We start from the raw sequence: 23,336 nt of genomic DNA on the forward strand, positions 1-23,336 counted from the left end.
ATCCGTACATGGCCAATAGATCAGTGCATCTTACGTTTTATATGTTAACATTACGGTCACATTTCTCAAGTGCTTTATTATAACTCTCCCACTTCCCATTTAACCTCAGCAATGCAGCGTTATACCTCGATGGATAATAAAGTAGCACTCAGCGAGCGGCGTATCAGTGGATGTTAAGTTTGAAGAGAGGGAGGGCTCACAGAATCACAACTTTTTTGCGTAGTTTCAGCTGGCATTTCGTACCTGCGTATTTTGACTAAAAATTGCGTAGTTGGTACACAAAATGCGTGCAGGTTGGCAGGTCTGAAAATCGTCAATCGCTGCCCCCCAGCAACCAGCGACTGGAATTTCACACAAGCCTAGTTCTAATGTAATATCAGAGAACGAGTGGACTACTTAATCTATCGCAGATGGCATCACTCTCGGACGGTTAAAAAAGATTTAATGCTAAAATAAGTTGCCGCACCCCCAGAAAAAACTTTCGGATCAGTTTGGACGATTTATACAAGTCACTCAAATTGACGTGAAAAAGCAACATACGCAGAAATGTGAGTTGTTTGTATCCCTGACTGTAATAACCATGCTCTACTTCCATTCACTGGTGCCTGTGCACGGTGCACACGTGTGTCAAGGCATGCGCAGAATTCTGGTTCTGACTGTAACAGCAATATTTAAAAATCACTAATGCAAAAAATATATTTATTTTGGAGTGCATGTTTCGCGAGTTGCTATCCCTATTTTTTATGTTGAAAAGTGGTTGCCAAAGGGAAAAACTAGGGGCCACGAAATGTTGCCAATTGACTCAATCTGGTTGCCGAGGGCAACTGGGCAACCGTTACTGTCGAGCCCTGGAAATAGTTAAATAATATATGTTGCCTTTTACAAAATGATCAACAAAGGCTTTTCTGTGTGTATATTTGTGTTTATGGGGTGGGGGTTGAATAAGCTTACCTGCCATTGCACCCGGATGCACTTGGGCCCCTGGCTGTCCATGCTGGGGCAATCCCATAAATCCTTGCTGCATATTAGCCTGTTGTCCAAGAGCTGCTCTCCCTGGTGAGCCCACACCCTGTGGAAAACCCTGTGGGGTCGTTGGTCGCTGGGCCATCATTGGAGGAGTCCCAGGTGAACCCTGCTGGAAAGGTGATGAGGAGGAACCAGGAGATTTGGCAGCAAGGTTACCCTGCTGTCCAGATGTTGGTGGAAGTGGTGGAGGAGGTCTGGGTGGTCCTGCTACACCACCTGGGCCTGGCTGAGGACCTTTGGGCTGAGGGGCTGCAAACTGTCCCATCACTCCCTGTTGTTGCTGTAGTTGCCCCTGCCCCATGGCATTGAATACTTGTCCAGCCTGCTGGCTACCAAATGGGTAAGGAGGTGGAGGATGGCTGGGAGTCTGAACTGCAGCCAGGGAAGGTGGGCGTTGACTGAGTTGGGTTTGGGGGGGTGGCTTTCTCCATGCAGGCCCTCCCTGGGAGGCAGATGGCTGTAAGACTCCAGAGGGCAGTTGATTCCAGCCAGGGGGCACGGCCATCTGACCCGAGGGGTTGAATGGAGGTCTAGGCCCAAGCTGGGAGAGCTGAGCTTGTTGCTGGGCCTGTTGCTGCTGATGTTGCTGCTGCTGCTGTTGTTGTTGTTGCTGCTGCTGTTGAAGCTGCTGCAAGGCGGCAGGATTAAGTTGCCTGCCAGCCTGCAAAGCTTGCATGTGGTGGACCGCCTGTGGGGGCATTTGGCCTGAACCATGGGGGCCAGCTTGCTGGTGCTGGAGTTGCTGCTGCTGCTGCTGAATTGACATCCCTGGCATCATTGGGTCCATAGCATCTAGGAAGAGAGCAAGTAAATAAATACAAATAAATCAGGTTTACTTGTTAGCCAACCTTTCACAGACTTATATTCAAGCCAAATAAAGAATTAACTACAAATGAAGTAGTTATAAACCAAACCTGTCTGAGAAGTTGGTCTTGGAACTCTGGCATGCATCTGTCCACTACTGCCTGGTACCATCGCCTGACCTGCCATGCTGGGACCAGGGGGGACCATTGATGGGTTGGTCATCCTCACACCTGCTGGTAAAAGTTATTTCTTACATCAATTTGTGTAAAAAGTTAAAAATGCTCAACAAATGAATCCAATGTATTCTATGATTAGTTACACACTCTCAAATTACAGCAGAAATGCATGAATATGATATTTAAAAGTAAATAAATATATAAATAAAATGCAATAAATCTGGCAATATTCTTGTACCCAGAAGAGAATTAATGTGTGTTATGTTGACACACCATAGTGCTTTTCTAGCATAATGTTCTCTAGCAAAATTAGATTAGAGGTACTCCTCCCTTAGCGACCGAGCTCCGTTCCTAGGACCAGATTGTTAAGCGAATTGGTCGATAAGCGAGGACCTGTGTTATTTCACGGTAAGGGGGCGTGGGCAATGCGAATGCTAGTGTAGTGAATACTGACAGACGGTGGGAACGAGACTGAGAACGGTGATGAGATGAGATGTATACAGTATATATAGTGCATAAAGTGTATAAAGGGTGATGCACGGTGAGATGCTGAGACAGCGTACAATACCGACTGGTCGGAGAGTGGGTCGTAAGTGAACGGCCGTTAAACAGGCAGGTCGGGAAGTGAGGAGTATCTGTACTAACATAAATATAGAATTTTGTTTCACATTAAAAATGAACGTGTTTTCCAAATCCAATCAATACTTCCAACGTCTCTTTTTTTTACAGATAGAAAGATTGATTAACCCCATGTATTATACCTGGGCCTGGCTGACCTGGAAAGCCCATATCCATCCTCATCTGGCCAGGGATGCCAATTGGTCCATTCACTCTCACCTCTTGCCCTCTATTCTGCCCCATAGCAACATTAATAGCTCCTTCCCCTGGGAACAGCAAGCATGGACAACAATAAAAATTATGAGATTTCTTTTTAACAGTAATAGCGGGCTCCACTAGGGCTTCACCATACCCTCTATCTGGACAGAGAGAATCCCCAGATCTCTAAGCTGTTGCTGGTTGTTCTGTGCCAGCAATCTCAGCCGCTCCGCAGCATCCCTGGGAATGTTGAAAGTAACACGTACACTGTTCCATGGCTCCAAGTGTTGTGGCTGCAGTCGCTCTGAACCTAACAGGAGAACATATGAGAATCAAAGTTGAGAGGGAGGACAAAGAATGAAGAGGTAGCGGCCATGAACCACAGGGTAGAAAAATTGAATAACAAAGATATGTCCACTTGAAGCGGTACTTACTGTACCGGAATGGTCCATATTTAACAGTTAACAGTTAATATTTACCTAAATCGATAATGCTTGGTATGCCGTTAAGGACTCTGTCAAGTTTTTGTGAAAAGTCTTCATCTTCCATGTTTCCTTTAAATGAAACAAAAATTGTAAAATGTCCCTCCTCCTCCTCGCCATCACACTCTTCTTTGCCATGTTCCTCGGTGGCCTTTTCCTCTTGTGTTCCAACGCCATGGCAGCAATCAGCATGCTCCACTGCATCTTCTCCGACTCCAGAGTCCCCATCGGAGTCATTATCACCTTCCAGGACTTCTGTCCCATGGGACATGTGAGGTGGTGTATGTATATGTGCCATCCTCCCTTCTTAATAGGAGTGGCCGAGGGTTGAGCTGGTTATGCTGCAACGTAATAAAAAAAAAAAGATGCATCATTGCGTTTTCATCATCACCACATCCTCACATGCAGTCAAAAAATAAATGGTAAATTCCAGAGGCGGTGCAAAACAAAGTAGGAAGAAAAATATATAAATCTGAGATCTCTCTCACTCTCTCTATATCTATCTATATATAGACACACACACACACACACGAAGAAGCAAAAAAAAATAATATATATATATATATATATATATATATATATATATATATATATTTATATATATATATATATATATATGTGTTAGCAAAATATATGTAATGTACAGTCATCTACAGTATGCAACTGCATGTATGCGTATGTACAGTGTTTAACAAGGAAAATAACAATGTCCAGTGCCCAACGTATGGGAAGCTATGGTAACTCAAGGCTCGATTAAGAAACAAAAAATGAAATTCGTTTTATTTTCCCACTAGAACCCATCTGTATCCCACTAGCAGGGTATATTTAAAAATTGGACTTCACAATGACACTATTCCTTCTAGTGTCAATACAACCTGGTATGTAGCTAAACAGTATTCTGCAGACAAAAAAAAGTCTTTACAATGCTTCTCCTTTTTAGTTCGTGGTCACACAAGTAAATTATCTTCGAAACGTCACTACTGGCAGTTTTACATGTCTGCAACCTCGTTAAATTCATATTTATCTTAAGCAACATTTCCTGCTCGCCTGCATCAAAGGCCTTGGCGTAAAGCTAACGTTAGCAACTCTTAGCTTGCTACTTAGCATTGCACTAGATTCATCGTGAAAACATTGGAAATTAGAGCACTTGCACGCCCGAAAAACGGCTTGGTACTGCCGTTTAGACTAGCTATATATAATGAACTTTAAGTCGCACGTAAAGCACAAACGTATTTAAAATCCTTACCAGACATATTCGTAAGGAGATAAGTGCAACTGCTCGACATCTGCCAGCTAGTCTAGATGAACCAGCTAACAGCTAACACAGCGCGTCTCACACGGGACAAGGTCCGGTGGAAACGCGGGCGCTGCGGCAGGGTTCCGGGCGGCGATCTCTTCTTGGTTCCTACGGGGTTTTACTACATTAAGCCGCTGTTCACCGCAACAAAAACAGCCATGACGATGGAAATAAAACAAACTTGTTTAAATGAATGCAGCAGGCGGCCTTTTCACCACAAATAATGACGCTAGACCGGGCGTGCGTCTTATGTTTGATGCTCCAGCAGGACACAAAATCATCCAATATAATTGTTGAATTTACATGCGACACAGTATCATTTTTTACGAGTATTAACAATATGTCCTACATATTACGTTACGTCTTAACATAATTATCATCTTGGATATCTTTCTTCAGTCTCTTATTTATTTAGCAGATACTTGATAAGAACCAGCCTGTGTTTGTGTATGACCTCCGATGCCGCTTCCATTGTTGGTGGCGGGGTCCGCCTTTCCCGACAATAAGGCAGCGATCGCGCAGGGGCATGAAGTTAAAGTTAATAAAGAATTCTCAACATGTGTGCAAACCTTTTATTTACTGGGTCTGTAAACGTCATGTTAATTTTGGTTCAAATCAAATAGAGGGTGAATAATAATTTCAAAAAGAAAGAAAAAAAAATACACATGAAACCAAGCAAAACAGGTGATTGAAGACAAACTCTGAGGGGAGGCAGCGAGCATCACCAAACCATGTCATAATTCCATAGAGAAAGCTTGCAAGCGTTCCCTATAGAATTTGGTGCTGACCAGAAAGTCCTGACCACCTAAATTGACCCTTCTGGACTTTATTGCCCTTTTCCAAGACATTTTTGTACCCAAATATCCTCTCTTAAGCACAACTCTTAAACACAATAATTATTTAAAGTACACAGATTGCAGACATTTTATACACACAAAAAAAATGACCTAAACATTATACCTTAGAACCACCTGCCTTTAAAATAAATGTTTGTATAAAAATAGTGATATAATAATTCAATAACTGTATCGAAACCATGATACTCAAGGAAAACTACTACCTTGGCTGTAAGCATTCTACCCCATTTCCCAGTTCTATTAATAACATGGTCCAAAGTAAGCTATTGGCTGAATGAAATACCCCGTTGAAGCACTTAAATGTTTAAATTTAAATAGTCGTAACAATCAACCGCAAGGTACAGTCAAACATCACATCCAAAGCATGACTGTTAGCAGTTTAGTATCAGTGATTTTGGTTACAGATATCTCAATGCACACTTCAGACACAATTGCCTATTCCTACCTATTTGCTTGTAAAGTGAATTCATGTCCATCTGAAAAAAAAAATCAAAAGCACAAGACCAGATGTATGTCAGTGGCAACGTTCTGATTGTAAGGAGTGCCGTGTACCATTCAATAGTGTCGCGCCCCTAGCTGTTTACACCCTGAGTACACAACCTTAAAAACTGCAATTAATGTCTCGATTTACCCTCCCTGCAGGTGTATGAGGTTAACCCTCAAATCCGATCAGAACATATTTACCACTGGTTAATGCTCAGATTCACTTTTGTTATAAAGGAAACGTCACTTGCATCTCAGTGTGTGGTAAAAAGGGAAGATACTTTGTAAACTGCAAGAGGCATAATACTAGAGAATCTTGCAAGGTACACCTTAAAAAAAAAAAAAAAAAAAAAAAAAAACACGTCCTTCCAAGTCTAGTCATGGAGTGCAGAGCATTAGTGCATGAAGTGTGACCTAGCACAAAACCCTTCCTTCAGATCATTGTTAGAGATCATGTTTATCAATTCGGAGATTCATCTTCCGAAAAGCATCCCACACTTTGCCGAGTTCTAGCACATACAATAGCGTAAACTTCACATATTCAAAATAACTGACAAAAAGCCTTTAGATAGCATGCTTGAGTGAAAATGCCGTGAAATTTTTTCTATATTTTTTCCATCATCCTGTCATCATAGCTGCTATTTAAAATCCTACCTTTAACTGCCCGACCCCCTTCCAATGGGACTGTAGGTTTTATTGATACGCAGCATCAGGCTGGATAATGAATATATGTGTTGCACTGTGTAAAACAGAAGAGCTGAATTACTTTTCTTAACATTGTCTATTGTGTAGATCATGTTGCATGAGAAGCACGGTGGTTTCAGCCGTCACTCATCATGTGCCCCTGTCCATGTGAGTGAAACATCAGTATGTCTCAGTGTTTGTCTCAGTAACCTCTCCATCCACCTTTTCACTTTCCATTTCCCGTCAACTAGTATCAACCCTCTCCCTGCTCAACTCACAGAATGACCTGTACCCCCCATCTCACTGTCCACAGATGAGAATCTACACCTTTCCCCTATACAGCTCCTCACTACAATGTGTTACTTCTCCCCACACTCCCAATCCACGCCACCAGGGGAGGAGCTAGGGCATATTCATGGACATGGTGAGGGCCGAGGCGTCGGCACTCCGAGGGTCCTTCACCCCGATGATGAGGTCGTTGGTTCTCCTCGTACCTTCCACCAACGAGAGGATGTCTGTCCGCTCCACCATGTGACCCTTGGCCTGCAGCACCTCTATGTCTTCATCTAGAAACTCCGCTGGAGAAATGAGGTAAAGATTGGGTGAGAAGTCAATACTCTGGTGACAAGTGAAGAAGAAATAACCTATTGCAAGGTGAAGAAAAGAGGGTTTACAATAAGCGCAGAAAATTCTATCCTTAATTTATAGTGCAGTAAAGAAAGACAGAAAATATTGAAGTAGAGAGAGGAGCGACAGGCAAAGACCAAAGACCTGATTCGAACCGTGTTCACTTTTGGCCAATGTGTACTTTTTGGTTAAACCACTGGGACACCCCCAAGCACAGTACCGATTTGACTTTGGTTGAACTTAAACATTCAAAGGATATTATGCCCCAAAGCAGATGTGTGCAGAAATACTCACAGTCAACCAAAAGGGTATTGGGTGTCAACTGTGGGTGGAGTCTTCCATAAGCCAAACTGTCACTCATGTTTTTACGGGAAGACAAAACATTCATCAGCACCTGCAAAATATGACAGAACACAGATTGGAAAGTGATTAAAATTTTTTTTCAAATAAAACCTTTAAGAAACACAAAAAGAGATTGTTACCACGGAGGGCTTTCATATTTCTAAACAAAATCTAAATTCTAGATCTGTTGAAGCTATTGATAGATCCAGGTAGTGAATAACCTGTGTAATGCCACTGAGAGATTTCTCTCCGTTGGAGGATCCGAGGGCGACGTAGGTGCCACACAGGCCCACAGCAGGTCTCACGACCGTGGGCATTAGGAAGGACATCGGCCTCTTTCCGGGCTGGATGATGTTGTGCTACAGACATGACAGACATGTCATCATTTACAGTATATTCTTGCAAATGTTTATTCATAACAGTTGATTTGATGCAGCGCTGAAGCAAAGAAACAAGTCAATGGTTCCATTACCGGGTTCAATGGGAAGGAGTTTTGGGTTTTGTTAGTCCAGGAGAAGGCCAGCATCTGGCTATTCAACAGGATTCCCGAAGGAGTTACTATACCGCTTCCAAATGGTTTGTTAAGGGAGCTAAAAAAAATGCAAATGACAAGGTATCGTGATGATGTTGGGCCAGGTATTTCCATAAAGCAATAACATCCGGCCCTGTGCATATTGTGCAGTTTGAAGTCGCAGCCACTATGGCGCAGCGTACCTTATGACTGACACGATGAAGTCATCAGGCCCCATGACCATCACCTGGCTGGCCACCGCACTGTCCTCCAAAGCAAAGGATCGAGCGTAATGGCCAACAGGAAACGCCTGAGAGTCGTTGATCAACTGACGGAGGCCTTCTGCATGGGTCTTACTGGCAAAGAGGAAAAATACATAAAATAAATGGGTTGAAGCATGCCACCTAAACTTACAATGTGGAACAGGTTACAATGTGGAACCAGAGGTTGCAAAGTAAAGCCTACCTCAGCATCTCAGTGACCACTTCTGAGACTGAAGCGTCATACATTGGGTCCCCCAGGCCACTCGCAAAAGCTAGCGCAATCTTCACAGACTGCCAGGGCCGCACAAAATATGCACAAATACAAAAAATTATGCAATGCAAATAACTACAGTAAATTCTGTAAGCAGTTTGTTGGAGGCGGTGAAAATACCTCCGCTATCCAGTGGTAGGTGCTATTCCTCGGCATGTGGCTGGTGATGTTGTAACCTTCCAGTATGTTTAGAGCTGTGATGAGGGCAACGCCAGCATGTGGAGCTGGAGCCGCCATCACATGGTGGCCTGCATAGCAAACCATAAAGAAGAGAAATAGAGATTGAATTGAATATTTCCAGAAACGCTTGAGACTGATCAAATACACACTGTGTATACAGGCTCAACAAGTTGCCCAAGTTTTATTTTTCCTAGTTATAGCAACACATGGCAATGTTCACTAATGGTGTTGATGTAAATTGTATGTGAAGTACTTTTTCTTTTTTACCCTGGTAGATGACCTCTGCTGGCTCCTGCAAAGCAGTGCTGTAGTTTCCAAAGTCTTCCTCAGACAGCACTCCGCCTCTGGCTTGCACCTTTAAAAAAAAAATAATAAAAAGTCTAAAAAGGAGTCTGTTTTCCATTTTAAAGTACAGTAAATATGTTGTTAGCATGTACATCCAGCCACAAAACAATCAGCAAATTTACATGACAAAACAGTTTACATTTTAACTGGCTTAGGGCCATTTCAAAGAAGAGTTTTCATATTTAAAAGGTGCAGTGTTTAGAATTTAGTGGCATCAAACAGTGAGGTTGCAGATCGCAACCAACTGAATACCCCTCCGCATGGCGGTGCAAGATGGCGGCCTCCGTGGAAGAGACGTGGCTGTGAAAACCACGAAAGGCCCGAGAGCCAGCGTTCGGTTTGTCCGTTCTGGGCTACCGTAGAAGAAACATGGCAGTCTAACATGGCGGCTTCCATGAAGCGTAGCCGCTCCCTGTGTGGATAAAAACAGCTCATTCTAAGGTAACGCCAACTCACTTAACTTATTTTCATGGGATTATACACTAATTAAAACATGCTTATAAATATTATATTCCATTTTTGCCAATTCCGTTTTGTAAATTCTACACACTGCACCTTTAAGTGATTGTTTGCACATAGACAAAAATTTTATTTGAACTTTCAAGTTCTTCATTGAGACACAAGTATTATAAAAAAGATGAGATGGATTAGGTACAAAGCGACATTGACTTACAGCAGCTGCCATTTCCCGCGTCAGGTTTTCACTGTAGAATTCTGAGATACCGTTTGCTGCAACCGTTTCCAAGATGGCCGCCAAATCAAGACGTCTGGTGAACAACCCCGAGATGGGAGGCTGACCGTTGGGGAGGAAGAGATCTCTGAAGGCGTCGGACATGTTCTGGTCTTTCACCTTTGCTAAAGCTTCAGCTATGGGGAAACATGCACGCAGAGACCGCGTGAGAATCGTTTTTTGGGTTGTTGTTTTTTTACCCTTTGATTTCACAGCAACAGTGGCATACAACGTCTATCAACCGTCATCACACAGCAATTGTTCATAATGAGGGGATACTGAGAAGCATGAGCCAACCCTCAGTGCATTTAGTAACTGGCACTTAATCACTACACTTACCAAGATCATGACTAACATTAAACCCATTTTTGGCGACATCGGCTGCCATGGTCACCACGTCTTTCCATGGCATTCTGGAGAGCACAAAGGGTCATTTAAATGCGAGTTGTATTACAAGTCTCAAATAATCCAGCTTCAGTAACGGATCTTCGGTGATTGCAAATAGCACAGTATATCCTCAACGTGTGCAAGAACGCCTTAAGCACTTCCCCCATAACAACCGAGAAAGCGAAACGGTGCCATCTGATGTTGGGACGAGCACAGTATCTGATATGTCCGGCAGCAACTCTATCAGCCTTGTTTCAAATCCAACCCGGATCTCTGGCACTAGACTGGGTACAAAGCTGCAGTGACTAATAAGTGCACACGCTTCGAGTTTACAGGGCATGGCTCTTACAATGGAGGTGAAGAAGGGAGAAATAAGTGTTCAAATAAAGTTTGAGCTTTAAAAAAATAATAAGAAAAGAGGATTATAATAAAAACCGAATACAAGGATTAACACAGTGACTTATTTTTTAAATCTATTTTGTTTTTTTTTTATTATTATTATTATTATTATTATTATTATTATTATTATATATAAACATATAAACAGATAGACAGATAGACAGATAGATAGATAGAAACCAAGGAAAACACAGAGAAAAATAAATAGCAGGTTGTCGAGAAGCAGAAAATTGAGAATGACTATTCCCTTCATGTGTTCTAGTACCTGCCGTAGAGCTGGTGTGCTTGGTGCATCCCGCTGAGCATCCCTGGTACCCCAACGAGCAGGCCAGGCTGAAATACAACAACAATATGGTAAACAATTAAATACAGGTAGTATCATTGCCTTCCACCCCTCGACCGTCATTTAGTTCAGTCATTTAGTCCAAATCTATCTGGAGTAAGTGAAAAAATGCCCTACCTTGAGATCCAGGTTTGCCTCCAGCATTTCCTCAGTGAGGGAGGACGGTGCCGTCTCCCTGAAGTCAATCACTCGAGTCTTGTTCTTCCGGATGTTGTGCACCAGCATCACTCCCCCGCTGTACAGTGGAACATCGTCATTTTTCCCCCATTCCAGCTTCCCATATTTCACAGCGTTAAACAGCCCAATCTCGTAGATTCATACAGTTGCGAGAACTCACCCTCCGATCCCAGAGGTGTGTGGGTGGATGACGCCCAGGCAGAGAGCAGCGGTGATGGCAGCGTCCACGCTCGAGCCCTGCTTGCCCAGGACATCAAAGGCCAGGGTTGTGCACTGGGCCACGTCAGTCACAACCGCCCCCTGATTAAAGATCTTCAAACAGGAGGAGGGGACATTTAAAAACAACATTAGATTAGATTACAAGAATTCAATGGCCGGGAGTGTGCGTCCATTCATGTGCGCGGTGTGTGTAAGCACAAGGAGAAAGGTTCCGCGCAGATCAAAGGATTTTATGTCGAATAGAGAAAAAGGAAAATTATTGCTCGATTAAAAAAAAAACTAAAAAAAACACACACCTGAGGATCTCCAAAGTAGATCTGCATGATGAGAGCGACAGTCACCCCCGTGGCGAAGGTGAGACAGGCTGTGATGATGACCGTCAGGCCGTCTCGCTGGCAGGCGCAGTCCTCTGCCAGGGGGTCTCTTGTGGTCTCCTGCAGGGGTGAGATGTCATGGCTGGCGAGGTCGGAGGCCGAGGACGGGAGCCGCTGCAGACGGGCCGACTTCAGAAACAGATCCGGGTCTGGGATGACAAAGCATAAAGCCTGGGGTGAAACAAGTCCCTCGCCCGTTGACCTTAAAAAACAAATTTATAAACAAATAAATAAATAACCTGGCGGCATGCGTCACCGACCTGTATCTTGCTCGCTGAGGAAGTTGTCGTCGTCTTTGCGAGACTTCAGCGCGTTCTCCCCAGAAAGCATCTCGTCCTCTGGGAGCCGGGGGAAGCTGGTGATGCTCATGTAGTCGACCGGAGAGTAGGCACTGCCCAAGGTTGTCTCTTGGTTTGCATCTCTATCCGCCGTGGGCCCGCCAGAGAGCCCACCCGTCACATTTTCATTCGCAGGATTGTACATGACTACGTCTCACAGTTAAAATATTTAAAACCGAGCATAGAGTCATGCAAGAAATGTCATGTTTGCAGGGGGGTACGCTGCACTTGCTGATGCTTTTAGGCCTGGCATAGACTAAAGGTATGGCTCATTAGATCCCAGGATGATGGTGCATTTAAAGAACATCCATTAGAAGCCAAACACCTGCAGAGGATGAAAAATGAGAGGTGACTAGATGGATTCCTCCATCAGACTGCATGATGATTCTAGGATCTGCATGGCAATAACAGCCAGCAGTCTGTAGGTGGTGAATACGCGGATGGTGTCTGTGGCGCACATTGGTCATTTGCCAAACATATGATAACGTTAATAAATAATGTCATCTTGGTTTTGAACGTGCCAATAACACACTATACAAATCGGCGCTCTTTAAACGCGGCGGACATAACGCACCTATATATCCATGTATTACTCAAGACAAAACAATTCGACCAAAATTCTTGAAGATAGATGGAGCCAACTCACCGTTTTGAGAAAAGAAACTGGGTTTAATCAATGCGGCGCATCGTGATAGAATCTTTGTTGTGACGAGGCAGGTGCGGACTTCATTTCACCGCGATAATGGCAACCGCCGAGATCCGTGACGTCACGATTGGCCTGTCACCGCCTTGTGCTGCGTTCCCTTGAAAAGGACCCAGGTAATAACCAAACCAAAACCAAAGTCCAAAATGGATCTGACCTACTCCGCACTGATATCTCCTGCGCAGATCCTTGAAGAAGGAACAAGCCGGTGAACAAACACACATTGACTGCCGGCGTCCGTGTTTTCCCCGAACCGAAAACACGTTTGACGCGGGAGGCGAGAACGCCGACTCGGAATCACCGATTTCCGAGTCTCAAATGAATGCAGCACCAAAGGGGCCGTCAGCCACCGAAACGCTCCGTGCGACGAACCCGTTGAATTCGCTCCCGGAGTCGCTGCTTCGCCGCTTCCATCGAGGACACGCCCGTTGTTAGTCCTCTCCCCTGACCCGGCGCGGACGAATCGTCCAGCAACGGGAGCTGACAAACCGGTTTTGAAACGCTTATTTGACAACGCTCTTCCACTCTACTGGGCGGAATAAATCCAGAGAGACAGACACTGGGCGTCTGTCTTCAACTTCGGTATCTTCAGAGTTTTGATTTTAAATGTTAAAAGTGGTAATCAGTAAAAAGATGCTTGATAACAATCCCCAATTTGATGGCATTTTCAGCTGTCACTTTATAACCTGCCATTCAATGTATTTGTATATGCTCCACTTAAGTTTCCATTGTTGGCGGCAGGGTCTGTCAACAGTGCACTGTTAGGGCGCAAGTGTGTGTGTGTGTGTGTGTGTGTGTGTGTTTTTATATATATATATATATATATATATATATTTTTTTTTTTTTTTTTTGCTGATAAACTGGTGGTGATTTAACATTTATCTTAAAAAAAAACCCACCACAGTGGAATCCCCTCATCATGCAATCACAGGTGCTAAGACAAATCCATTTTCCATTACACCAAAAAAAAAAAGTCATTTAAAATCTGACAATGGCCTCCACGGCTGCACTCTGTTCTCTTCAACACATAAATAATGAGACATGATTCAGGTTTTAACCTGAGTATTTATTGTTTGTTCGTTGTTTTTGGCGGGTATCTGTTGTCTGAATGGATGCTGGAAAACCCATCAGTTGGTTTTGCATAGGTCTTGCCTGTCCGTGGACGACTGTCCTTTTGGGGAAGGAAATCTCAGTACATCACAAAAACCATGCAGAAATAGTGAAAGGCACAATCACCATTGATATCAGATACACCAAATTTTATAGGTCTATAGTTTTTTTGTTTTTTTTTTATAGGGGAGGGGCGTACTCATTGCGATGTAATGTGGGTGTAACCCCCAAGTGTTTTTAAGCTGCCATCATTTTAGGGCACAACATAAATATAAAACTCCCCAGACATTCAACCCCTTTAATTTCAAACATCTTACAAGGTGAACAACTCTTCTAATAACTATATTTGAAAATACAAGCATACTCCGTATTTTTTGTTGTTGATGACACAATCTCTCACATCCCATTGGCTTGACACACACGGTGGATTCACACTGTCCCGTTATTAAATGGGCGCCACTCTGAAACAAAAATTCTCTTGGTAATCACACACTACACACTGCAGACACCTTTTAACGTTACACTGGTGAGGAAGGTGAAAAGACGGGAAATGAAAAGTACATGAAACGGAACAGGCCTGCAGAGCTGGGGCCCTCTGTGGTAATAAGCGTTGCACACGTCTACTGGTGATCTCTCTCCGTTGCCTCGTCTCCTCATTCTTTTTGCAATCACATTTCTTTTCACCGCAGGCACAAAGTCTTGCCTCCGAGGCACAGTCAGGATCGTAACGCTCGTAGGGATTAAGGCAGCGTCATAAATGGGAGATCGTTGTGCGCGCGTGTCTGTTTATGCTCGACTCATCACCCCAGATCCATGCACTGCATTTCAGACAGATAACATCTTTATACAAAAAAAAAAAAGAAATATGTAATATTCATAATTATATCATAAATTATATTACTCAGAATAAAACATTTGAAAGGAAAGCCATTTAAAGGAAAAATGGGCAGTATAGGAAAAATGGTGGTTTGTGGTTACAGGTAAAGAATTCTGAATATATGTATCTATACATCAATATATCTATACGTGTCTGTACGTGTGTGTGTGTGTGTGTGTGTGTGTGTATGTATATATATATATATATATATATATATATATATATATATATATATATATATATATGAACTGAAAAACACTTTAAGGTTATTTCCAAACAAACTGATGGAATCCTCAAACTCTGGATGTGCGCCTCCACTCGAGTTGAACAGGCGTCGCTCCTGGTTTCCCCCCCAAACTGCGCCCCTCTAGGAGGCGGTATCCGCTTATGGCACATCCAATACTGTAATGTAATCCAGCTACGTTCTCGAAGCTCAGTTTGAGGTGGAGCCTGAAATCTGAGTGAAGACTCCACATTTTGTCGAGACGGAAAAGGTTCTTGATTTAAGGTCAACTCAAGATCACATCATATCGGTCCGATCGGGAGCCGTCCCGCCGACGCCTGTCCCGAGGGGGCTTTGACATCCAAGTTGCATTACACATCCGACTGCAGTATTTACAAGAGAGATAAGTGTCGCCATTTTTTTGGATGGTTTTCAGAGTCTAGCGCGTCAGTACACATTCTTTTGTACGTGGACGGTTTAAATCGAAAAACAAAAATAAAATCATAGTCACAAAAGAAAAATTTAAGAAGCACACTGCACACAGCTACGACATTTGACTCACAAAATGTATAACAGTGCAAACTTACATCCATGTCTCCAATAATTTACAAACATTTGTATGTATATTCATATACACTTCAGCACCATCGTTTGCTATTGTTTTTGAATACATATCAGTAAGCTAGATTTTAAGGTGGAAACTGTTTCGGCTGAATGTGCAAGCGATGGAGAGATGAGAGGATGGATGGATGGATGGAGATGGATGGATAGATGGAAAGATAAATGGATAGATAAGAGACATTGCTCACCCATGAGAACAACATTTTTTATGGATGGTGGCTATTGTGTGTGTGTGTGTGTGTGTGTGTGTGTGTGTGTGTGTGTGTGTGTGTGTGTGTGTGTGTGTGTGTGCGCGGGCGCGCGCGCTATCGTGGCCATTTTGGCGGTGAGTGGTATCGCAACTAAAGGGACGGGTCGGTTGGATCCTCCCCGTCTCAGTAGTTGTTGGTGTTCACACAGGTAGAATAATTCACGACACAGAGGACCATGACTGGTGTGTGCCGGGCACACTCGTCTTCACCTTTCAATTGAGGGTCATGCTGTTTATGCGTAACAAGTTGTTTTTTTTTTGTATTTAACTGTGCACTTTCTCCTCCTCCAATAATAACATGGTGTATTTCTTAGGGGCGGGGGGGGCATGAAGAGGAAACAATGAAACAAAACAAAATATAGAGTCGCCATCTAGAGTGTTCCGCTCTGGACCTTCTGTCACCGACCACACACTGTAGCCCAAAGGCAAGCCACGCCTACTCTGTGGTTAATAGTCTTGAATGTTCTAAGATGCAACCACTTTCTTTCAAGAGCTTAATTGTTGTGTTACATGTGTACAAGTACCATACACACAATGACAACAGTTCTCCTGGCACATCTTGGTTCTACTAAGCCGCAAGCGTGTGCTGACCACAAAGATATGCTTTGATGCAATGTGAAGCGGGTATCATCCATAGGATGTCAACGATGCCTACGGCTGCTCAGAGGGCTACGTTACACGTACTATACTCCTCTTATATCCGCCACTTTTCTTTCAAAACTATCTAGTTATATATTATTTCATCTTTTCTTTTACTCTTGATTTTTTTTTTTTGTTCATCCTCTCTCCATCCCCTTCTTTGTCTTTATCCTTCAACCAGTGATGAGAGAAATTCAGAACTATGTTTTCCTTATGGTAAAAAAAAAAAAAAAAAAAGGGACAACCTCTCGTTTTCTCTGCTTCTCTTTCGCCGTCTCATACGCCTTCAAGGAGTGAAATAGATTTTTAAAAATAAACTGGAAAACTGCAAAACCCCAGGGAAATAAGGTTCCGGGGGATTTTCTCCTCCAACTTTACGCAACGGTACATCCTACCACTTGTCATAAACAGAACAAGTTTTTTTCGGACACACCCGTTCCTACAAATAGAGAAAGTACACAGTGTTTTTTTATTTTTATTATTCTTTTTTTTCTTTTTATCACTATCTTGAAAACTTAGTGGGGGAAAAAAACTTGCAGGGGGTTTACTTATTAAATAATTGCGAATAAATGTTTTTTTGGGGGGGGAGATGGTTCATAAAAGAAGTAGGATTCAATTACTTTAGAGGGCAAAACTGAAAACAAAACTTTTGTTGAAAGCATTGTTGTATAAATGACTTAATATTTTTGCATTACAGTACACAAATAGACAAGAGGGCGATCTGACTTTTTCAAAGTGAAAGGTGTAATCAGTTCGTAGCTTGGAAAAAGCTTTAGAAAATGTTAAGCTCCTCTTATCTATGTAGTTATCTGTATGTGTGTGCTATACGCAGAACTGCACCTAATTTGTATTTTTTATTTTTTGTGTCAATGCTTTCCAATGGGTGTTTTAGGTTTTGACTATGTACCACTAATGCCCTCAAAGTAAACGACGCCCGGTGGAAGCGGGTTTAGTGGCGGAAGCTGCGCTGGCTGGGTTGGTGCAGGTAGGTGTTTCTGGCATGGGCCGCGTTGCGGGGAACCTGCTCCCTGGTGCGGTTCTGGCGTTGGATGCGGTTCCGGCCCAGGTGGCGCCTCTCGGTGCGGGCTTTACTGCACTGGACCCTGGCTACTTGGGTGACCTTGGCCAGGGCTCCGGCCTGGGCGGCTGCTCCGCGGCTCACCCGGGTGGGCGTGGCGGGAGCAACGGCTTGTTCGGCCACTCTGATGCTGGAGCAAAGGACAGAGCGACGCGTTATCGCAATTGCACGAGTAGGCGGGCTGACCAAAAAGTGAATTTGGTTGTCATGTGATTTTCTTCTCACCTCACGCTGCTTGCCAGGCTTACGATGCTCTCTTCTCCCACCACGGACAGGTTGCCATTGGAGACCATTGAGAGGTTGTTAGGAGAGACGTAGACAGACATACTGGGATGTTCTATGAGCAGGTCCTCCATGGGGCTGGTCTCTGCCGTGGCTCCCTCTGCAGTGAAACAGGGGGGAGGGGTGACAAACCAACTCTCATCCATGCAGCCCCTTTCTGAGCCTGCTCTACTGCTACCCTCACTGCCTCCACATTCACTCCCGGAGCCGGGGGACGTGGACAAGGTGGACGCTGTGGACGCTGTGGACACTTTGGCCCTTCTGGGCCGGGCCAGGGCCTTGGCAGACGGGCGGGCGCTAGGACAGGTCAGGGGGGTAAATGGAGCCGCTGTCTCCCTCGCCCGACCTCTATGTGTTCTACGACGCTTGTGAGGTGGGCAGGGGGTGGGGGTGGGGCGCTCAGTCCCGGTAAGTATGTCTTGATGATTTGATTGTTTATTGTCTGGAAATGATTGTGCGTCCGTCTCACCCTCAAGCGGCATCGTGCATTTAGCTTCCGCTGAGGGCATGACTTGTCAGATTGGGGATGGGTTTGACCAATAAGGGAATATTTAGGGTGGGACAGGCATAATGCGAGATCGATGCATTTGTATTCAAAAAGCCATGCAGGTTATGGGTACATTCGCGCGCGCACACACACATACCAGTGTGGGGAATGTGAGGGTTTTTGAATAAAAATTGGAGGGAGGGAGGGGGGGGGGGGACAACACAAAACATAAAAGTAAGAATCATATCATTAGTTATGTTATGTGTACCCTCTTATCCTCGTGTTCTGTCAGTGACATAATTTTTGACCTGAATTGCTGAGGTGTTTCTACGCTGCATTAATCCTATGAACAGTTTTTTTGTTTTTGTTTTGCTCTGGGAACAAAACAATTGATTGGGAACACAAATAAAGGGAAAAGAGATGCATGTTCACACATGTTCTCTCATCATTAAAACAACATGGTGCACGGTAGCCTTATTGTTCAGTACCACTCAACTTCTGCTACGCCCCCAGTTGTTATCGGACTCCCCCCCCCCATACCCCATCCAATCACTCACTTTACACAAGGTTTAAAACTCCCGGGGAGCTCGAACATTTCTGAACGCAACTGATATTGTCACTATTTTGTTCAACCCCCCCTCCCCCTCCTCCCCCACACCACCCACCCCCCACCCAGGTCCCCACCCTCCCTCCAGCTCTGAGCAAGACTCACCGGGCAGGTTGACCAGCATCCACCCCTCCTCATCAGCCTCTGTCACACATGGGTTCGGCCCCTTCAGCTCTGCTGCCACCTCCTCCACTTCCCCAAAGAAGATGCTGCTCAGACGTTGGAACATGACTACTTTTTGCTGCCGTCAAATGGATCACAGGGTGTAGGGTGCCGTAAGGAAGCTTCTTCTGTCGTCCACGAAAATGCTGTAGCTGCCTTTATTTTTTTCTTATTTGGGTTTATGACTTGTTGTCGAGCCGTTCAATACTGTGTCTGATGGGTGAGAATTTCTTTAAAACCTCTTTCTTAATTCGAAGCCCTTTGCTGGATCACTGTGGTTGATAGACATGAGTGTACAGGCTTCGGTAGTGCAAATGTAAGGTTTCACTTGGTTTGGAGCAGACAGGCCTGGAGAGACAGAGGGAGACAGAATACAGACATTACTCCAAAAAACTAAAGCCTACAGCTTTTTTTTTTTTTACAACAAATTGTCTCTGATGATACATGGTACATAACGATAGGGCACATTTTGGTGGAACGCAACAGATTTAAAAAAAAAACGTTCACCTCTATTATGATGAATGGGGAAGGGCTAAGAAAGGGAGACGTGTGTTGAAAAGAGTCTCACTCAGTGTCACTAGGTTCACTAGGTAAGGACACCTGCTCTCCCATCCACTTCTACAAATTGGACAGTGGTCCATGAAGGACTGTGGCCCGACGGACAAATTAAGAGTGCGGAGCGGAAAGTGAAGGTCACAATACAAAAATGAACATTAGGCAACAGAGTGAAAGACACGCACGCAAGGACAAACCGCAATAGAAGACGGGAGGAAAAAGACAAGCCACCGCCCTACTTTTCTCAACAGGATGATGTAGGGTCACACAGCTGTTACACCACAGGCTACAACATACAGTCGGGACCGCGGTAGCCTGCTTGTCTATAGTGGTGGTAGGAGGTAGCACACACGGAGAACATCTTATTCCTCCAGTTCCATTCAACTGGATGCCACAATGGCAGGACTGACACCACCTGTCCTAATTTGGCTCGTTGCCATGGCGACACTGACACCAGGTCCACAATGGTCTCTCACCCTTAGTGATGCTCACACACAGTGCGGGAAATGATTGTGGCCCAAATATGATAGTGACAGGAACAGAGCTGCAAACAGCAAACAGGTCATCAATAGAGTTTAAAACTGTATTGATGATATTGTAGTAACTTCCACTTTTAAACTTTACCTTTCACTGAGTTAAATTCTATTTTATTCTATTTATTTATATTACTATTATTTTTCATTTTTGGTTATTTATTTAGTTATTTTTTATGTTCAAAACAACATGTGTTTATGTAAATTATGTGTGTTTTGTCATGTCATTGCTGCTGCAACACTGGAATTTCCCGTTGGGGATTAATAAAGTATCTTTATCTTATCTTTATCTTTAAAACAAGATTCAGATAAGAGAAAAGGCATTCATTCCACGTTCCTTTTCACTTAACAATAAAACTATTGTAAAAAGTTTCACTGTCATGTGCAAGAGGATTTCTATTGTTTAGTAACAGGGGAGGTCATTCCTAATCAGCTTGAGGCCAGGAACAAAAACACTCATTTGAATTTCATTAAAGGCCCATAACAAGGATGCATGTTTGTGGCAAGCAGGAGACACCTTCAAATTGTTCTTCCCAGTGTCCCATGAGGGGAATGAGAGGGCTGCAGCCTCTGCACTGCAGGATTGCTATTTTCATGCATTCCTTTAGTCACTAGGTCATAAGACTTGGATGGATAAATCTGATTAAAATAAAATAACTTTTAACTGAGAAATGCTCAGTAGATGTTTATTTTGTAAATAAGTTTACTGGCAAAATAAAGGTAGTTTATTTTATTTTTTACTCCATCTTACTTGGTACTAGATTTATTACACAGATGTATAATTTGTTTTGTTTGACCATTACTTAAAGGTTACTTGCAGTGCTGAACATTGACAAATCCCTTTAAAAATGTATATTAAAATCAATAGTTCTGTAGAAAACAAATGCTTTCAGCAACTCGTTTGTATGAACAACCTACCGTGCAAAAATGACATTTGCCTTATCACAGATCTCATAAGCAAAATTCAGAAATGGACTAAATATTACACCTGAATGGCCCAATATGTATTTAAATAAATATGCATGGCTGGAATTGGAACCCCCCCCCCCCCCCCCCCCCACCATGCGAGTAATCGTATATGCATTCGAAGTAATAGCATTGGTATTATTATCTAATAACATAAACACTGGTTTCTGAAAGTAATATCTTTCATAAATACAAATTGTGTTCAATAGGATCTATGCCCCAACATAGATCCTCCTAGGGTGGGCGGGGCCAAACGCGGATGGGAGGGGGTTAAAAAAAAAAAGACGCCCTTGACGTCACAAAACACGTCACCAAAGCTGCCAGTTCGGTCTAACCTATCGGACGGTGTGAAGAAAAACGGGGAAAAATGGCCAAATTCTAGGTTGAATGCGAACCTAAACCTCAACTATATGCCCGTCCGTCTACGAAACGAACTATATCAACTGTTTTGCGAACCGATTTCCAACAAAAAGCCAAGAAATTAAAGAAATCCCGCTCAGAACAAGCGGCGTTTGATACGCGGCCGCCGGGGAAAAACCTCGTTGTGTTTTTTTTTTTTGGGGGGGGGTCGTCAGTATATTTTGAAAAGCACATTCGGTCACCGACATCGGAAAGCGGGAGTCTCTATGCGGGCTATTTAGGTTAAACATGAATTATCCGTGTAAGCTTCGCAGCCGAAGGGTCAAAGCAATGACAGCTTGGCTCAGCTGCAGCGCGCGGGGCTGGGTGATGTCAGGGGCTTCACACACACACACGCACACACACACACACACACACACACACACACAGCCCACAATAACTTGATTAATAATGTGTAATAATTTTACCGGTCCTTGCAGAAAGCACCGACACCCGCCATCGTCGTTCACCATTTGGCGCAAAATGTCCCTCGTCCCATATCACCAAACTGATGTCATAATAATAATAATGATGATGATGGTGGTGGTATTGTAGGACGTCGAGCCGCTTCGCAGATGCAGACCGTTTCTTTGGGCTCCGGGATCGTATTTATGACGTAAACACGACCGCTGTGCAATCGTCAACGTACACAGTTATCTGCATTTCGTCATAATATCGGTCCTGTTGTGTTTTCTTTGCGGCTCAAATTTGCATAATTGACTGCATATAGGCCCGCGTAAGACGACGCGATTCGCAAGGACAGTTGCAGTTTGCCACCTACTTTCGGCCACTGTATACACACCAAACACTAACAAGACAAAATAACGAGCCACTTACCTGCCTTTGCAATGTAATTCAAGTTGTAAACGAGGTCTCACACACAGTAGAAACGACAACAATTCCTTAAAGCATAGCTTTAGATAGCCTTTAAAGTGAGGTAGTTAAAACACCATAATAAAAAAATAATTAAAAAAAAAAAAAGGCTTTCTTCGCAGAAGAAGGGCTTCGTGTAAAATGTTTACACCGACGTTTCGTTCCTATATCATAACATCTGCAGCTCTCCCCCTCGTTGGTTGTTCGGTTTCCTCCCCGCAGATTCTCCTTGTTTATTGCTGCCTCCAGCTGATCCTTGGATCAGAATGTAGAACGTACAAAACAGCTGATTGTGAGATCACAACACACTGTGCGCACGCCCCTTTCCCCGCCCCCCCTGCAGCCGGCCAGCCAATCAGAATATTACACCAGATGCGAGCCGGGCCTCCCGGTGACTGGGTGGGGGTTGGGAGAGTTGGTGCTGTCAAACCTGCAGCCAGATAGGAAATGGTGACTTTTGTCAGGGGTGCTGATCCCAAGTCAGCTTGTAGAACACCCGGTCTCTGGTTGTTCCTGATCTGGGCTGGGGGGTATTCTAATAACATGGGGTCTCAACGCAGGGTCTGGGGACTCCCCGGGGCTCGCCTGAGAAGTTCCAGGGAGGTTCCCAGCAACTTGACCATTGTTTTATTTACAAGGGCATGAAGAGAGGCTGTACAACACAAACAACATGTATCATAGTTTCAATCTGATCTCCCCTGACCATAGCGTAGACAGTTATGGCATTTTGGATTAAATCGTATCTGTTGATAACAATGTTCTCAGATTGCGGTTCCAGGAACAGAATCTTTTCAAATGGGATCAATGGACTGACTGGCGCCTATCAAATTGAGGGTCCTT

The 23,336-nt window shown here is 43.8% G+C and overlaps 3 protein-coding genes across 10 annotated transcripts in view; all 3 read right to left on the bottom strand.

Moving 5' to 3' along the window:
• Positions 1-4,613, bottom strand: part of ncoa6 (nuclear receptor coactivator 6) — a 15,163-nt gene extending 10,550 nt beyond the window's left edge. For 4 of the 6 annotated variants that reach the window (XM_080015590.1, XM_080015589.1, XM_080015587.1 and 1 more), the window contains exons 1-6: positions 4,551-4,613; positions 3,302-3,645; positions 2,977-3,132; positions 2,768-2,890; positions 1,941-2,063; positions 952-1,818 (exon numbers count right to left, since the gene is read on the bottom strand). In XM_080015590.1, the coding sequence (XP_079871716.1) occupies positions 952-1,818; positions 1,941-2,063; positions 2,768-2,890; positions 2,977-3,132; positions 3,302-3,602 (1,570 nt within the window). In that variant the 5' untranslated portion in view covers positions 3,603-3,645; positions 4,551-4,613. The remainder of the gene's footprint in view (positions 1-951; positions 1,819-1,940; positions 2,064-2,767; positions 2,891-2,976; positions 3,133-3,301; positions 3,646-4,550) is intronic. The other 2 variants (XM_080015591.1, XM_080015588.1) reach the window with 1 other exon arrangement.
• A 2,190-nt stretch (positions 4,614-6,803) lies between these two features.
• Positions 6,804-12,276, bottom strand: ggt7 (gamma-glutamyltransferase 7; the record flags this gene model as incomplete). The annotated part of the gene is made up of 15 exons (XM_080015595.1): positions 6,804-7,203; positions 7,547-7,646; positions 7,816-7,953; positions 8,067-8,184; positions 8,309-8,461; positions 8,571-8,659; positions 8,760-8,887; positions 9,087-9,174; positions 9,838-10,031; positions 10,234-10,307; positions 10,946-11,013; positions 11,141-11,258; positions 11,361-11,512; positions 11,716-11,942; positions 12,054-12,276. The coding sequence occupies 15 exons, from the start codon at positions 12,274-12,276 to the stop codon at positions 7,028-7,030; spliced, it is 2,046 nt and encodes a 681-aa protein (XP_079871721.1). The 3' UTR covers positions 6,804-7,027.
• A 1,734-nt stretch (positions 12,277-14,010) lies between these two features.
• tp53inp2b (tumor protein p53 inducible nuclear protein 2b) lies at positions 14,011-22,747 on the bottom strand. 3 transcript variants are annotated; one of them, XM_080015597.1, is made up of 5 exons: positions 22,465-22,747; positions 19,114-19,518; positions 18,384-18,425; positions 17,858-18,014; positions 14,011-17,762 (listed from the first exon to the last, which is right to left on the bottom strand). In XM_080015597.1, exons 2-5 carry the CDS (start codon positions 19,235-19,237, stop codon positions 17,504-17,506), a joined length of 582 nt encoding a protein of 193 aa, XP_079871723.1. In that variant the 5' UTR covers positions 19,238-19,518; positions 22,465-22,747; the 3' UTR covers positions 14,011-17,503. The 3 variants fall into 3 exon arrangements, with proteins under 3 accessions (XP_079871723.1, XP_079871722.1, XP_079871724.1); XM_080015596.1 differs by having other exon boundaries at positions 22,461-22,747; XM_080015598.1 differs by lacking the exon at positions 18,384-18,425 and having other exon boundaries at positions 22,461-22,747.
• Between the last annotated feature and the right edge of the window lie 589 nt (positions 22,748-23,336).

The sequence above is a fragment of the Zeus faber genome (assembly GCF_960531495.2).
Source record: "Zeus faber genome assembly, chromosome: 15".
Lineage (NCBI taxonomy): Eukaryota > Metazoa > Chordata > Actinopteri > Zeiformes > Zeidae > Zeus > Zeus faber.

Bases quoted from the DNA above. Each gene is read 5' to 3' on its own strand.
- tp53inp2b (XM_080015597.1), bottom strand. From the start codon at position 19,237: ATGTTCCAACGTCTGAGCAGCATCTTCTTTGGGGAAGTGGAGGAGGTG. The intron at 18,426-19,113 runs GTGAGTCTTGCT...CAATCTGACAAG, and splicing joins GATGCTGGTCAACCTGCCCG to TCATGCCCTCAGCGGAAGCT. The intron at 17,763-17,857 runs GTGAGAAGAAAA...CCTTTGCTCCAG, and splicing joins AGCCTGGCAAGCAGCGTGAG to CATCAGAGTGGCCGAACAAG.